Consider the following 15,725-nt stretch of genomic DNA (forward strand, 5'->3'; position numbering starts at 1 on the left):
TTAGCATTCAGAATACAAGAGGGAGATTAACTCATCCCAAGCATTATACTCAAAAATGCTACGACCAGAGAGAAAACAAGAGTGCCTTGCAACAACATGGGCAACTCGGTTTACTGATCGTCTGATAAAACAAATCTTAACATTATTTAGAGAAGAGAATAAAATTTGACAGTCATGAATAATCAAACCAAAAATAGAATTTAAGGATTGGTTACTACGAATGCCTTGCACAGTGGGCATGCTATCTGTCTCAACCTCTACATCAGACCAGTTCTTACTTTTGATCCAGTTGAGAGCTTCTTTGACTCCCATTGCTTCAACAACTTTCGCATCATAGACACCTCCATAATAGCACGATTTGGCCTCAATGAGCTTACCCGAGCTATCTCGAGCAACAATCCCGAATCCATAAGAGTTATCCCGTGAAAAGAGTGCAGCATCAACATTTATCTTGATTTTATTCACTTCAGGTGTAGTCCAACGCTCAGCTCCATCTCCTCTATTATCAAAAAATAGAGAAGATAAAGAAGTGTTATCTTGAGCGTTACGCCAGTGATCAAGAGTTATTTGTGCTGATGCAATAACTTCAGTTCGTAAGGATGCTTTATTCTTCCATACAACAAGATTTTGGGCTTTCCAAATTGCCCAACAGAGCATAGCAGCCTGTGATGCAATCTCCTCATCAAGAGTTGTAAGAGCTTTCTCAAACCAGCCACCAAAGGATAAAGGGTATATCGGTTCATAAGTGATACCAAGAGTACGCCAACATGACATAGCAAAAGGGCAAATGAGAAGCACATGGACAATAGACTCGGCTTGATCAGTACAAACGGGGCAGATTGCAGAAATGCTTACATGTTTTTTCACCAGTTGAAGACAGGTGGGAAGACAGTCAGTGATAGCACGCCATAACAAGTTCTTGACCTTGGGCGGGATCTTCAATTGCCACAGTTTATGCAAAAATCCAGAATTATCAGAGCTGACATGTTGGGTTTTGTTTTTCTGAAGCAAAAATAGCCCAGTACGGTCTCCCGACGAAGACCAAAAATTAGAAGCAGCAGTTGGTGATAAAGGGAGACTGAGAATCAGACGTGCATCCCGGTTGTTAAACAGGTAATTGACGACATCAGAATCCCAACTACGAGTTTCCATGGAAAAGAGAGAACTCACATTGTTCTGCAAGAGAGCTGGATGTGTTGAAGTAACAAGCCTATTGTTAGTATCAGGGACCCATGGTGTTGAGAGAATTCTGGTTGTGTCACCATTGCCAATAATACGAACTGCCTCTTGACGAACCTGTTGGGTTTTATGCCCTAAATAAAACTCTTTACAATCTGATTAGTTATCAATATAAGAAATTTGAAGTGATTGATGTTTGCATGAATTTTACATGCTAATAATTTAATATGTTTAATATGTTTATTACATTCATACACACAAAATCAGCTAAATCCAGATCATATGTTAATTCACAATTACAGTATCGTCAACACAGTGGAATGTGATTGTGATCATATGTATCAAAAGACTTGGTCCCTGTTTCATCAGTGTTATTGGGTTTACACTAATGTGATAATCAACGATGATGTGTACTTACACTTGGAGTAAGTGTTATGTTCTTTCCAGGACATTAGTAAAGTATACTAGTTTCGAATGTATAGAGTATACATTGGACTGGACCGATATTGCAACTAAGTTAAGATATTACAAACTTACCGTTATATATATCTTTCCAAGTCAATATCAGTAGTTGATCTTAAGATTAAAAGAATCTAAATCCTGATATGATTAGGCTCAACTCAGGAGTGCTATTCATGTTCTTTGATTTATTAGTTAAGCCTACTTTTGGGTCAGGGTGATACGTATATTTTGGGAACATGATAGTATGATTGAGTGGGAGTGCTGAACATAAATATGGAATCTATAGCTTCTACTGGTGTATAGAAGTCAAGTGATGATTCCCTTCGAGCTTAGCAAATAGAAGTAAATGGATGAGCTCTTGTTTAACTGACTAATCATTAGATCACTAAACACCATTTACAGGTAGCTAAGTGTTTTAAGGGGCAAAATACATTGAGGGGTGAGAACGGTAAAGAAATCCCATCTCGATGTAGATCATCTATATAGAGGATCTTTAAATCACAATAAGATTATAACAATGGTTAAATGAGATAGTATATTGATATCGTGGAACATACAATATGCTCTATATAAGTCTGAGAGTGTAATTCTAAGTTCTAAGAGTGGATTCAACGAAGAATTAATAAGTAGGAATTTACTTGGTAAATTTGGTTCACTTATTGGAAGCTCAGCATATAGATCCATGGTCCCCATTCTAGTTGAGAATATTCTGCTGGTAAGACTCATTAATTGATTCGTGATTGATCAATTATAATTCTAAAGTTAGACTATGTCTAATTTTATGAATTTTCACTAAGCAGGGGTGAAATTGTAAAGAAAAGAGTTTCTAGGTTTATTTATTTATTAATGGACTTTATATGTCTAATTAATAATTAAATTAAATGACAATATTATTTAATAATGTATTTTAGTTATTAAATAATTAGTTTTGGCATTTAAAAGGTTAGAATTGGAAAATCGGTGTTTTTGAGAAAATAGAGATAAAATTTGATAAAACTGCAAAATCAAGTGAGGCCCATTATAACACCATGGCCGGCCACTTATTGTGGATTTTCAAATTAATATTTTCATTATTTTAATGCCAAATAATTCCTAACCTAAACCTAGTAGTTGCCTATAAATAGAAAGTGATGGCTCAGTCAAATCACAAGTTTTCAGATCATCTTTCTGACAGAAATTTCTCTCTTCAGAAAAACGGAGCCTTCCCCACTTTCTATACCTGGCCGAAATCCCTTTTCTCTTTTCTCCTTCATCAATTTCGTGACCCTAGTGAAAGAGTAAGTGCCCACACACAACAAGCAGTAACTCAATCATAGATTGAAAGACTGTGAAGGATCAAACTTGAAGAAAAAGGACATTCGGGCTCAGATCTTGATTATACTCTGCTACAGAAAGGATACAAGGGTTAGAGATTTGAGTGGAAGGAGACATTAATTCCGCTGCATCAATGTAAGGTTTTCTTAACTTTATATGTGTTTAATTTATCGTTTTAGAAAGTTCATATTTAGGGTGTTTAAACAACATACTTGTGAGTAGATCTAATATCCTGATAAAATAAATATTCCAACAACTGGCCTCAGAGCCATGGTAATTGATTTACTTACAAGAAATTTGGACTTTAAAACGATTGTTTGTTTGTTTTTGGATGGTATCATGTTGTATTGAGTGTTATTTCATGATTGATTGATGTTTGTAAATTTTCGTGAAAAATAATTGCGATTCTGTTTCTGGAATTATTTTTATTGGATAGTATGGAAAAAATGACGCAAGTTACTTTTTTACGGAACTCAATTTCGATTTAATTTGAATTAGTTATGATTTTTTGAAGATTCGACAAAATCGGAGTTGTGCTGAAATTTTCCTGCGATCGCGAAAACTGTCCGTACAACTCACAATTTTTTCGTTTTTCTTCGATTTTTCATGCTTTTTCATGAAATTAACTTCCGATTTTTTGTGTAGTTTTGTATTAATAGATTTACTATTCCTAATTCAATTCTAATTATCATTATGAATTAATTTAATATTTTTTAAATTTAATTCAAGATATTAGTGTAATTTGAATTTTAAAATAGTAAATATCTATCTTATTGCTTAATTATCTATCTTATTTTTGAATTTGATTATATTTTATCTTATTTTTAAATTTAAGGTTAGATTTTAATTATTTTTAAATTAAATCTTTTTTAAATAATTTGACCTTATTTAAATTTAAAATAAGATAACTATAATCATGTAATTTTAAATAGATGTAAGATATTTTGCTAACATTTAAATTTTGTTATTTTATTTATTTAAATTAAATTTAAAATCTAAAAAAGATATTTAATTTATCTTTTCTAATTTTTATTTATAAAATAACATTTAATTTTTTAAAAGTAGTTAGCAAATTTTTGAAATGATATTTAGGTTGGTTAAAACCTAATTTTTCAAAAATTGTAGGTTTAATTTTAAATATTTTTTTTAAATAGTTTCGAAATTTAAAATAATATTTTTTTTATTTATTTTCGAAAATAAATAAATTTTTTTTTTATTTTCGAAAAATTAATTTATTTATTTTTTTAATTAAATAATTTTTTTATTTAATTATTAATTTCGAAATTTATTTATTTAAAATTAAATAAATCCTACTTCCAACTATCCAGCTAACCTTGTTGCAGGAGTATATGGTTTTAACTTGTGTGTAAGTTTTTCAAAACCTATTATTACTTGATTGCAAATAGCCATGGTTACTTTTTGCCAGATCTAATGGTCTGATGGCTCCCTTGGTCAAGTTAATAATTTGTAACAGGTAAAATTTTACAATCTTCTTTCATCTGAATATGACCTAGCAACATGATAGGATCCATCCAAAGTGTGCCTGTGTGAGCCTATGTGTTTATTTTATTATATAGATGCATATAGGTTGTTGCTAAATAAAATGTCACACCATGATAGATCTTATTTAGGTCCATTTAGTTATTGGACCTATTCAATTAATAACAGTTATTTATTTTAAGGTTAAATTCCTCTCTTTTGGGCCTTGTGTGAGAGTTGGGAGCCATAGAAGTGGGTACGACATACTGAACCCAGCACCCCCTCACATGAACTACGCCAATTGTGAAGGCCCATTTGCCTGATTTAAATAACTGTACTAGGTTAATTATATTAGTTTGACCTAATAAAATTGAATTAGCAACATAATTAACTTTTAAAATATATGAAAATTTATTTTCATTTTAATATTTTAAAGTTAATTTTAAGAAAAACACTTTTAGTTTAGATATTAATTCTAGACAAACTATTTGTATTTTTCTTGTATTTAATTAAATATAGAATTTTAACTAACTAGATTCTTTCTGGAGCTTATTTAATTAAATATTCCTATTTAAGTTATAAATTAGTTGTGACAACTGATTTTTCTTATCTAACTTAAATTTGAATATTTGATTTAATTTTTAAATCAAGTTGAGGAATCCTAGGCATTAGTTATTAAAGATTCTTAAGATATTTTTTAAGTTAATATCTTTTCGAATATTAACTTAAAATGGAATATTTTAGATATTTTTTAGGTTAATATCTTTTCGAATATTAACTTAAAAAGATATCTTCAAATTAAGTGGTTACAACTTAATTTTTGATATTTAATTAAATCTAAATTTGAAATTATTGAAGTTTTAGATTTTTTCTATATAACTTACATTAGATATTTTTTCAAAATTTTGTTGAAAAGATACTTAGTCAAATAAGATATTTTCTAGATAGTAATTTCTAGACTACTTATTATTTCTAATATTAAATAGGAAAATAATATATTTTGTGAAATTAATTATTTAAATAATTAATTTTGGTACAATTTTATTAAGTATATTTTTCCTAGTATTAAACTAGAAATTAATATTTAAGCCTTCCCTACACTTAATTATTATTTCTTGAATTTAATACATTTAATTAACTTGAAAAATCTAAATTGATTTTCATCATGATACTTAAATATTTATTGATTTTTCATGACACTTAATTAAATAGAAAATTATTTTTAGGTTGAAATTTAATTTTTCAACTTAAATTTAAATAATTTTCAATATATATATTTTTTCTTTATTTTCTTAATCAATTTCGAAAATTGCATTTTATTTATGCAATATTTTATAATTTTTTATTTTGAAAAATAGATTGAGTTGTAAATTAATTATTTATTTTAATTAATTCTTGGACCAACTACAATCAATGATTTTTTCATTTAATTGATTAATTTAAAATAAATGAATTTAAAATATATATATATAATATTAGAAATTGATTTTAGTCAAAAGAAAATCTAGATAGGTGATATTTTTGCTTTAAGTATTCCTTTTCTATTTTTATTATTATTTTCGAAAATTGTATATTTTAATATATACTTAATTTTCGAAATTCAATAAATATATTCTCAAAGGAAATTTTTAAGTGGCTAATTATTTAATTTAATTCAACTTAAATTAATTTCCTTAATATTTATATTTAAGATTATTACTAAGATGGAAATAATTTATTTGATTTCAATCACCATCTAAGTATAATTTTATAAATATTATATTAAATTCTTATTTTTGAACTTTAATTCTTAATTTCGAATTTAATGAGAATTTATTTATTAGAATAATAAAGAAAATACATTTTAAAGAATGAGCTTTATTATTATTAAGATATTCGATCTCCATTGTGAGTTTTACACCGCGTTTGTTTTAGTGAGTAATCCTCCCTAATGAAGGAACGTTCATTAGCAATTTCGCACCGTTTAATCTCGCATGATAAGTGGTTTGTAAGTGTTTTATATGGTATAGATCACCCTAATGGTGGCGACCATATTTGACTTGCAAATTGCGAAACAATGGTAGAAGCTCATGAGATAGAATAGCCTTGACTCTCGCCTAAACGGGACAACGCTGGATTCCAATCTTGATCGAATAAAAGGTTGCTAGAATGTTTAACATTTTAGATGAGCTGACAACTCTATTCAATGGATGGTAGCTTTGACTCTCGCCTAAACGGGACACTGATATCAGTTTGTTGAAAAACCTTGGAAATTATTTAGGATTGAATTTTTTAAGTATTTTCTCATATCATTCCTACTTTCTATGTGCTTATAATTTCTGAATTGATTTTGTGTGTTAAACCATTATTAATTTCTATTTGTTGATTTCTATTATTTTGTAGTATCCTGTATTATCAAAATGAATCCCATGTTATCACTGTTGACTGAAAACAAGCTGAATGGATCTAACTTTAATAAGTGGAATGAGAACATTAATATTGCTCTCATAGGAGAAAGTGCCTTGTTTGTTTTAACTGAGCCGTCACCTGAAGTGCCTGGGGATAATGCATCCAAAGCTGTGAAAGAAAAGTATGAGCGTTGGCAGAAAGCAAATGACAAAGCTCTATACTTTATGCTGTCTAGCATGGTTGACACCCTCAAAACTCGGTTTTCTAAAACCGAGAAGGCTGCTGAAGTTATGACGAAGTTAAATGAGCTATTCGGTAAGGCATCACTTCAGTCACGCTTTGACGCGACTAAGAAGTACATTAATGCACAGATGGAACCTCATCAAAACGTGCGTGACCATGTTCTCCTCATGTCAAGTTATTTCCAACAAGCCCAGGATCATGGTAATAATGGACAGTGCTACTCAAGTAAGTCTTATCTTGAATAGCCTGACTCCAGCATTTCTACCATACACATCAAATTATGTCATGAATAAGAAGGAAATTGACTTTCATGAATTAGTCAATGACCTTCAAACTTATGAAAATTTGATTGGAGGACCCAAGAAGAAAGGGAGTAAACCTCATAATCCTGGGAATGGTAATGGGACGATGAAACCTGAAGCAAATGTTGCCTCTGCTTCAAAGCCCAAATCGAAGAAGAAGTGGAAGAACACCAAGAAGCGAACAAAAGCCATAAAGAATAAAAAGGTTGTTCCTTCTGGTGATGCTACACTAAAAGGAAAGTGTTTCTACTGCAATGAGAAAGGTCATTGGAAACCCCAATGTCCTAAACTTCTTGCAAAGAAACAAGGTATTTCCATTTATAAACTTTAAGAGTTTAGTGAATTGTTATCCAATTGGATTTATGATTCTGGACTAACTTTGTTTATATGCTTTCTTCTTCTTATAGGCCAAGCTACTTGAACTCAATTGAGTTGGATCAGAAAGCTGGACCAAGGGTAAAATCGTCCAGATGAAGATGAAGCTCTTCAATTTATTTTTTGAATTAATTGTTTTAGTTTAAAGACAATTTGGATTTCAAATTTTAGTTAGGGATATTTATCCCTGTTTTTCTCATATTGTTGCAATACATTTTTATTAATAAAGTTTGTTATTTTCGAAATTCAATATTGCAAATTTATGAGATTGAACTTCATTTATCTTATCTTCATCTATTATTACCACATTATATTTGTATGTTTGTATGTGTAAGTGTTTTTATTATTGATGCAAATTCTATAATATTTACAACTCTTCATAGAGTTATATTAAATAAACACTAGAAATTATTTCTATGTTTATTAATAATTGTTCATTCTAATACAATTATTAAGAATTTGTTTAATAAAAGGATCTTATGATCTGATAGGGGTGGAGAAAAGTTAAGAAAACTATGCAGTTCAACGATCTTTTATATCTAATGAACTCTGGATAGTATTCAACTCCACATAAACTCTATCACACTAAGAGAATCATGATCTTTACAACTTTTAGGGGTGGATCATAATCTCTATATACTTAGGGGTGGAGGTTATCCACAAGTACCCTATATGTATATTCTTAGGGGTGGAGTCTATTCCACAATTCCCTATGTAACACATATCTTCTTTAAACATGGAAGTAATATAATGAGTCAGCTATTGTCAATATAAATTCTTGATCTTGATTGTATGTTCCATTTCGAGTTTACTGTTGTAAGTAAAAGTTTGATACCTTTGAAAGTTCTTTGTTAAAGTTTCACACTACCTTAATTGAGTGGGAGAATTTTAAAGTTCTATACCCATCTTTATTAGGTTGATACTTGTGATAGGTACTTAAGAACACTACTGAAAAGCAAATCTAACCATTCACATGGATAGGAATATCTTATCAGAATTATGAGAATAAGATAAAGAACTCTAGTTCAGTCCATTCGAATGACTTGAACCTAGAATTCTTAATCCTCATAAAATTTTATGGTATCTTAATTTTGATTACTTTATCTCTGGCATGTATTTTTCACTTCAAATACTAGTCTGCTATGTTGATGACTTAGTCTTGACTTAAAGTTTCAGACTAATACAAAAGTCACAACTAGGTAACTCTCTAAACAATCAGAGGTTAAAAGTATTATTTAACCAGACATCTGCTATTGAGTGGGAGCTATCTGAGATGTAATCAAATAGGGAACATTAGAAGATATTCAAGAAAGATTTATGAAAGTGATCTATATGATATATATTAAGGAACTGTGTATCAGTTGTCCTTGTATCTCACCATCTATTTTCGAGACCTATGAGATGGTATTTACTTTGGGGGTGGAGGAATTATTGTATAATAATTCAAGCTCTACCAGAGAAGAATTATAACTTTGTGTATTCGAAATCCAAGAAAGTTATATCACTGAAGATAAGTCTACACTGTATTATCTCAATTACATATTTTAAAATATGAGAGATATGTCTTCTGTTAATTCAGATGTACTTTTAAAATAGTAAAGATTTCAGTATCCCTTGATGAGTAAAGCATATAGTAAAGGATATTTCATAAGAGTATTTATGAACTAGTTCCAGAAGTATGGGTGGATTCAAATATACTACACTTGATCTGAAGATCAAGACATCAGATTCACCTATTTGCACAGTTTGTTTTATATTAGTGCAAGTGGGAGTTTGTTGGGTTTTATGCCCTAAATAAAACTCTTTACAATCTGATTAGTTATCAATATAAGAAATTTGAAGTGATTGATGTTTGCATGAATTTTACATGCTAATCGTTTAATATGTTTAATATGTTTATTACATTCATACACACAAAATCAGCTAAATCCAGATCATATATTTATTCACAATTACAGTATCGTCAACACAGTGGAATGTGATTGTGATCATATGTATCAAAAGACTTGGTCCCTGTTTCATCAGTGTTATTGGATTTACACTAATGTGATAATCAACGATGATGTGTACTTACACTTGGAGTAAGTGTTATTTTCTTTCCAGGACATTAGTAAAGTATACTAGTTTCGAATGTATGGAGTATACATTGGACTGGACCGATATTGCAACTAAGTTAAGATATTACAAACTTACCGTTATACATATCTTTCCAAGTCAATATCAGTAGTTGATCTTAAGATTAAAAGAATATAAATCCTGATATGCTTAGGCTCAACTCAGGAGTGCTATTCATGTTCTTTGATTTATTAGTTAAGCCTACTTTTGGGTCAGGGTGATACGTATATTTTGGGAACATGATAGTATGATTGAGTGGGAGTGTTGAACATAAATATGGAATCTATAGCTTCTACTGGTGTATAGAAGTCAAGTGATGATTCCCTTCGAGCTTAGCAAATAGAAGTAAATGGATGAGCTCTTGTTTAACTGACTAATCATTAGATCACTAAACACCATTTACAGGTAGCTAAGTGTTTTAAGGGGCAAAATACATTGAGGGGTGAGAACGGTAAAGAAATCCCATCTCGATGTAGATCATCTATATAGAGGATCTTTAAATCACAATAAGATTATAACAATGGTTAAATGAGATAGTATATTGATATCGTGGAACATACAATCTGCTCTATATAAGTCTGAGAGTGCAATTCTAAGTTCTAAGAGTGGATTCAACGAAGAATTAATAAGTAGGAATTTACTTGGTAAATTTGGTTCACTTATTGGAAGCTCAGCATATAGATCCATGGTCCCCATTCTAGTTGAGAACATTCTGCTTGTAAGACTCATTAATTGATTCGTGATTGATCAATTATAATTCTAAAGTTAGACTATGTCTAATTTTATGAATTTTCACTAAGCAGGGGTGAAATTGTAAAGAAAAGAGTTTCTAGGTTTATTTATTTATTAATGGACTTTATATGTCTAATTAATAATTAAATTAAATGACAATATTATTTAATAATGTATTTTAGTTATTAAATAATTAGTTTTGGCATTTAAAAGGTAGAATTGGAAAATTTGCGTTTTTGAGAAAATAGAGATAAAATTTGATAAAACTGCAAAATCAAGTGAGGCCCATTATAACACCATGGCCGGCCACTTATTGTGGATTTTCAAATTAATATTTTCATTATTTTAATGCCAAATAATTCCTAACCTAAACCTAGTAGTTGCCTATAAATAGAAAGTGATGGCTTAGTCAAATCACAAGTTTTCAGATCATCTTTCTGACAGAAATTTCTCTCTTCAGAAAAACTGAGCCTTCCCCACTTTCTATACCTGGCCGAAATCCCTTTTCTCTTTTCTCCTTCATCAATTTCGTGACCCTAGTGAAAGAGTAAGTGCCCACACACAACAAGCAGTAACTCAATCATAGATTGGAAGACTGTGAAGGATCAAACTTGAAGAAGAAGGACATTCGGGCTCAGATCTTGATTATACTCTGCTACAGAAAGGATACAAGGGTTAGAGATCTGAGTGGAAGGAGACATTAATTCTGCTGCATCAATGTAAGGTTTTCTTAACTTTATATGTGTTTAATTTATCGTTTTAGAAAGTTCATATTTAGGGTGTTTAAACAACATACTTGTGAGTAGATCTAAGATCCTGGTAAAATAAATATTCCAATAGAACCACCGTTTGAGCAGCCCAAACACTACGCCAGACAAAACTGGGATTATTCCCCAATTCAGCAGAGAGATATCGCTGGTAGGAAAATATTTAGCACTGAAAATTTGTCCCACCAAAGAGTTCGGTTTACATAAGAGGCGCCAACCTTGTTTAGCAAGCATTGTAATGTTAAAATCATGAAGGTGTCGGAATCTCATGCCACCTTCCAGCTTTGGATTTTCCATTCTATCCCAGGACATTTATATAATACCTTGACCCTTTCTTGAACTTGTTTTCCACCAAAAGCTTGCCATAAGCTTCTCAATATCCTCACAAATGCCAATCGGAATAAGAAAGACACTCATAGCATAGGTTGGCAAAGATTGGATCACAGCCTTAAGGAGAATTTCTTTGCCAGCTCGAGATAAGAACTTACCATCCCAACTATTGATACGAGACATGACCTTATTCTTTAAGAAGCCAAGAATAGAGGTCTTGTTTCGGCCAATAATGTTAGGTAAACCAAGATACAGACTTCCATCTGACGCTTCAACCATCCCAAGCACAGAGCAAATACCAGAACGAGATTGGGTAGTAGTGTTAGGACTAAAGAAGACAGAAGACTTGGAAAAATTTACTTGTTGTCCAAACGCCAGTTGGAAGGTATGTAGAAGAGTATTAACACTCGTAGCAGCTTCTGTAGTGGCCTGACAAAAGAGATAGCTGTCGTATGCAAATAACATGTGAGTGATAGAAGGGGCACCACGAGCCACCTTGCAACCTTGAATAGCCCGTCTTGCCTCAAACTTGTTGATAAGCGCCGTAAGTCCTTCAGCACACATGATGAACAAATAAGTGGAAAGGGGGTCGCCTTGCCGGATACCACAGGATGGAATGATAGGGCCAACAACATGACCTCCATGGATGACATTATAACTGACCGAAGTAATGCAAGACATAACAAGATCAATCCACTTCGAATGAAACCCCATATGAGACATAACAGCATGGAGATAGTCCCACTCAACACGGTCATATGCTTTACTCATGTCAAGTTTAAGTGTCATAAACCCCTTCTTGCCTTTTGTCTTCCGCTTTAAATAGTGCATTACCTCAAAAGCAATCATCACATTATCAGAAATAAGTCTACTAGGAATAAAAGCACTCTGATTCACAAAGATAACCTAATCAATGATACCTATCATTCGGTTGGCAATGACTTTAGAGAGCACTTTGTATAGCACATTGCAAAGGGCAATCGGTCTTAAGTCACTCATGGAGACAAAGTTTTTCTTCTTAGGAACCAAAACAAGGTTTGTGATATTCAGATCAATAGGAATGACACCAGAAGCAAAGAAATCAGTGACCATGTTTACTATGTCGGGCCCAACAATATCCCAGTGTTTTTGGAAGAAACCCGGCCCCATACCATCAGGGCCCGGAGCCTTATCAGGATGCATTTGGAAAAGGGCATGTCTAACTTCATCAGATGAAATAGGCTGTAGCAAGATGTTATTTTGATTTTCATCAATATTACACCTAATATCATTAGCAACAGTATTTTGAAAGGTGCCATTTGCTGTAAACAGATCAACAAAATAATCAGAAATCACCTCATTTAGATCGGTATCCCAACCTGGCCAATCCCCATTCGGCTTTTGCAACTGGTAAATTTGATTGTTTCGTTTACGAGAGCTGGCAGTGGCATGAAAATATTTGCTGTTCTTGTCTCATGCATTTAACCAAAACTGCTTGGATCTCTACTTCCAATAGATTTTTGCTGAGCAAGAATCGCAAAATAATTATTTTTCTCAGTTACATAATCTTGATAGCAGTTGTCAAAGCCTAAATGTTTCATAGCAGTCATCTTTTTCTTACTTTTAGCAATCTGATTCTTAAAGTTACCAGTAAGACTTTTCCCCCAGCTATCCAATTGAGAACTACACACTTTAATCTTATCAAGCAGAGAAAGGTGACTATTATTTTCCCAACAAGATTTCACAATCTGAGCACACATAGGTTCACGGCACCAGGAGTTTTCAAAACAAAAATGATAAACATTATCTCTATGGGGGCTGTCATGAAATTCCAACAATATAAGAGTGTGATCCGAAGAGGAGATAGGGTGGTTAGACAGAGTTACCTGATGAAAGTTATCAAGCCATCGTTGAGAAACTAAGGCTTTGTCAAGCCTTATCTCGACCAAGTTTCCAGACGCATGGCCTCGTTCCAAGGTGTAGGGATATCCACGGAGCTCCATATCATGTAAAGAATAGTCGCTCAGAACAGATTGGAATCCAGCAATAAGAGCAGTGGGATAAGCACGTCCTCCTCGTTTTTCAGCTTGATTACCAATGTTATTAAAGTCACCGATGACACACCATGGGAGTTGCGATTCGGAGAAAAGAGTGCGTAGGAGAGTCCAAGTCTGACGTCGTAAGGAACGGTTGGGTTCACCATAGAATCCGGTGAGGCGCCAAGAACTCGTACCAGTAACCGTGATTTCAAAATCAACGTGATTCTGAGAATATCCAAGAAGACAGGCTTCCTCAGCAATTTTCCAAAAAAATGCCAGCCCACCAGAGCTTCCAATTGCTTCAACAGTAAAACAAGATTCAAAGCCTAATTTATTTTTCATTCGGTCCACCACTTCTTTAGAGCAAAGAGTTTCACACAAAAATACAAATTTGGGTTTCTTTGACAACAAATGTCTACCAAGAATTGTTGGGCCCGTGGGTTCCCAAGCCCACGACAATTCCAACTTAGTGTATTCATGATGATTGGTGGGCCTGGACACCAGCACCCACCTTTTGAACGTTTTTTGAGCTGCCCTCAACATTTGTGGTATTTATTAAAGTGACAAAACCACTTGTATCAACCGGCCCACTAGAATTAGCACCAGGCCCAATGGATAAAGAATCCATTCTCTTTCTCTTACCTTCTGATATTTCAAATTCCAAGTCAGAAGTAAATTTAATACCATTTTCCTTCAAGATAACAATTGTCCCTTCATTCACGGTGGGAATAGAAGCCGAATCCATTTGGTGAGTTGTCTTCTTTAATTCAGGCGAAAATTGGGAGGGAGAATTAATGTTGGATGCTTCATCTTCGGGCACCCCACTGTCAGCCTGAGACGCCATCTTCCCCAATAGCAGCCACGGTGAGGCGGTAAGGAAATTCTGCCTCCGATTAGGAGCCTTCATCCACATTCCATAGGGCTTCACAATCTTATCTGCTGGTGTATCATAGAGTTTAGGACGAAAATTCTCTGAGTGTCTGAGCAATCCACAAATAAATCAAAATGTGGGAACTTTCTCATATTTGAAATTTGCATAAAAATAGGAATCGTTCCCTCTGCGTCGAAATTTCATTCTCCGTTTCAGTGGGAGAGTAATATTGATCTGCACCCGCACTCTGAAATACTCCCTCCAAATGCCCGTGAAGTTGTTCGGGTCAGACTCCAAGTACTCGCCAATGTATCGCCCTGCCTCAAGAACATCTTTCTCTGTTCGAAATCCAGATTGGAGGTCATATATTTGCACCCACATATCAAGTGTATTCAGCATAACATTCTCAGAATTATTCCCTGGTTTCAATCGTTCAATTATTAGTTGTTTCCTGTCGTAAGTCCATGGACTACCGTTGATAACTCTTTGTATGTCGATTTCGTGGTAAAATTGAAAGAGAAATCGGTTCTGCTCTAAAATCTTCACATACATGCCTTTTCCGGTCTTCCAAAGATCTGCCATTATGTTTTGGAAGATAAGGAAATCCGAAACTTTTCCTGTCAATAGTCTTCCTATCAAACACCAACGATCATCTAAATCGGGTTCCCTTTCATCATTATCATCGTCTTCGAAAATAACCTCTGTATCTTCTTCGTCCTCCAGGCACATATCAGCCCATTTCATTTGTAAATCACCATCATTTTTACTGCTAGACGCCATGAAGTAGCAATGAAACAGTACCGAAAAAGCAATACCAGAAAATAGCAAAAGGACAATCTTACACACTCAAAAGAGAGCGACAACCCCACTCAAAAGAGAGCGACTAACTTTTTAAACTCTTAAACAACTATGAATGAGATGCAATTTTTATGAATTCATGAAAAAAATTATACCTTTACTATTCATATCTTTTTGTAAATACATAACTTCTTCTTTCTTGTTTTTTTAAAAAAGATAAAAATGATAAGTGAAAATTCCTTCTTTACTCTTTCATAAGCTTTTACAAGAGACATGTTTATAAATCTTCAATACACACAAAATTTGGGAATGAATTAGGAAGAGAGAGATATATTTCCAGTTGTGAGGCTCA

At 32.8% G+C, this 15,725-nt stretch overlaps 1 protein-coding gene across 1 annotated transcript; it reads right to left on the reverse strand.

Annotated features, from left to right (window-relative positions):
* LOC133034129 (uncharacterized) lies at positions 1 to 14,046 on the reverse strand. The gene is made up of 4 exons (XM_061109155.1): positions 13,152 to 14,046; positions 12,641 to 12,987; positions 11,680 to 12,574; positions 1 to 1,313 (listed from the first exon to the last, which is right to left on the reverse strand). The coding sequence occupies exons 1-4, from the start codon at positions 14,044 to 14,046 to the stop codon at positions 1 to 3; spliced, it is 3,450 nt and encodes a 1,149-aa protein (XP_060965138.1).
* Between the last annotated feature and the right edge of the window lie 1,679 nt (positions 14,047 to 15,725).

Source organism: Cannabis sativa, chromosome 2 (assembly GCF_029168945.1).
Source record: "Cannabis sativa cultivar Pink pepper isolate KNU-18-1 chromosome 2, ASM2916894v1, whole genome shotgun sequence".
In the NCBI taxonomy this organism is placed as follows: Eukaryota; Viridiplantae; Streptophyta; class Magnoliopsida; order Rosales; family Cannabaceae; genus Cannabis; species Cannabis sativa.

Bases quoted from the DNA above. Each gene is read 5' to 3' on its own strand.
- LOC133034129 (XM_061109155.1), bottom strand. From the start codon at position 14,046: ATGAAAAATAAATTAGGCTTTGAATCTTGTTTTACTGTTGAAGCAATT. The intron at 12,988-13,151 runs GTTAAATGCATG...ATCTGTTTACAG, and splicing joins TAGAGATCCAAGCAGTTTTG to CAAATGGCACCTTTCAAAAT. The intron at 1,314-11,679 runs GTATTATATAAA...AGTTTTATTTAG, and splicing joins AAGTTCAAGAAAGGGTCAAG to GGCATAAAACCCAACAGGTT.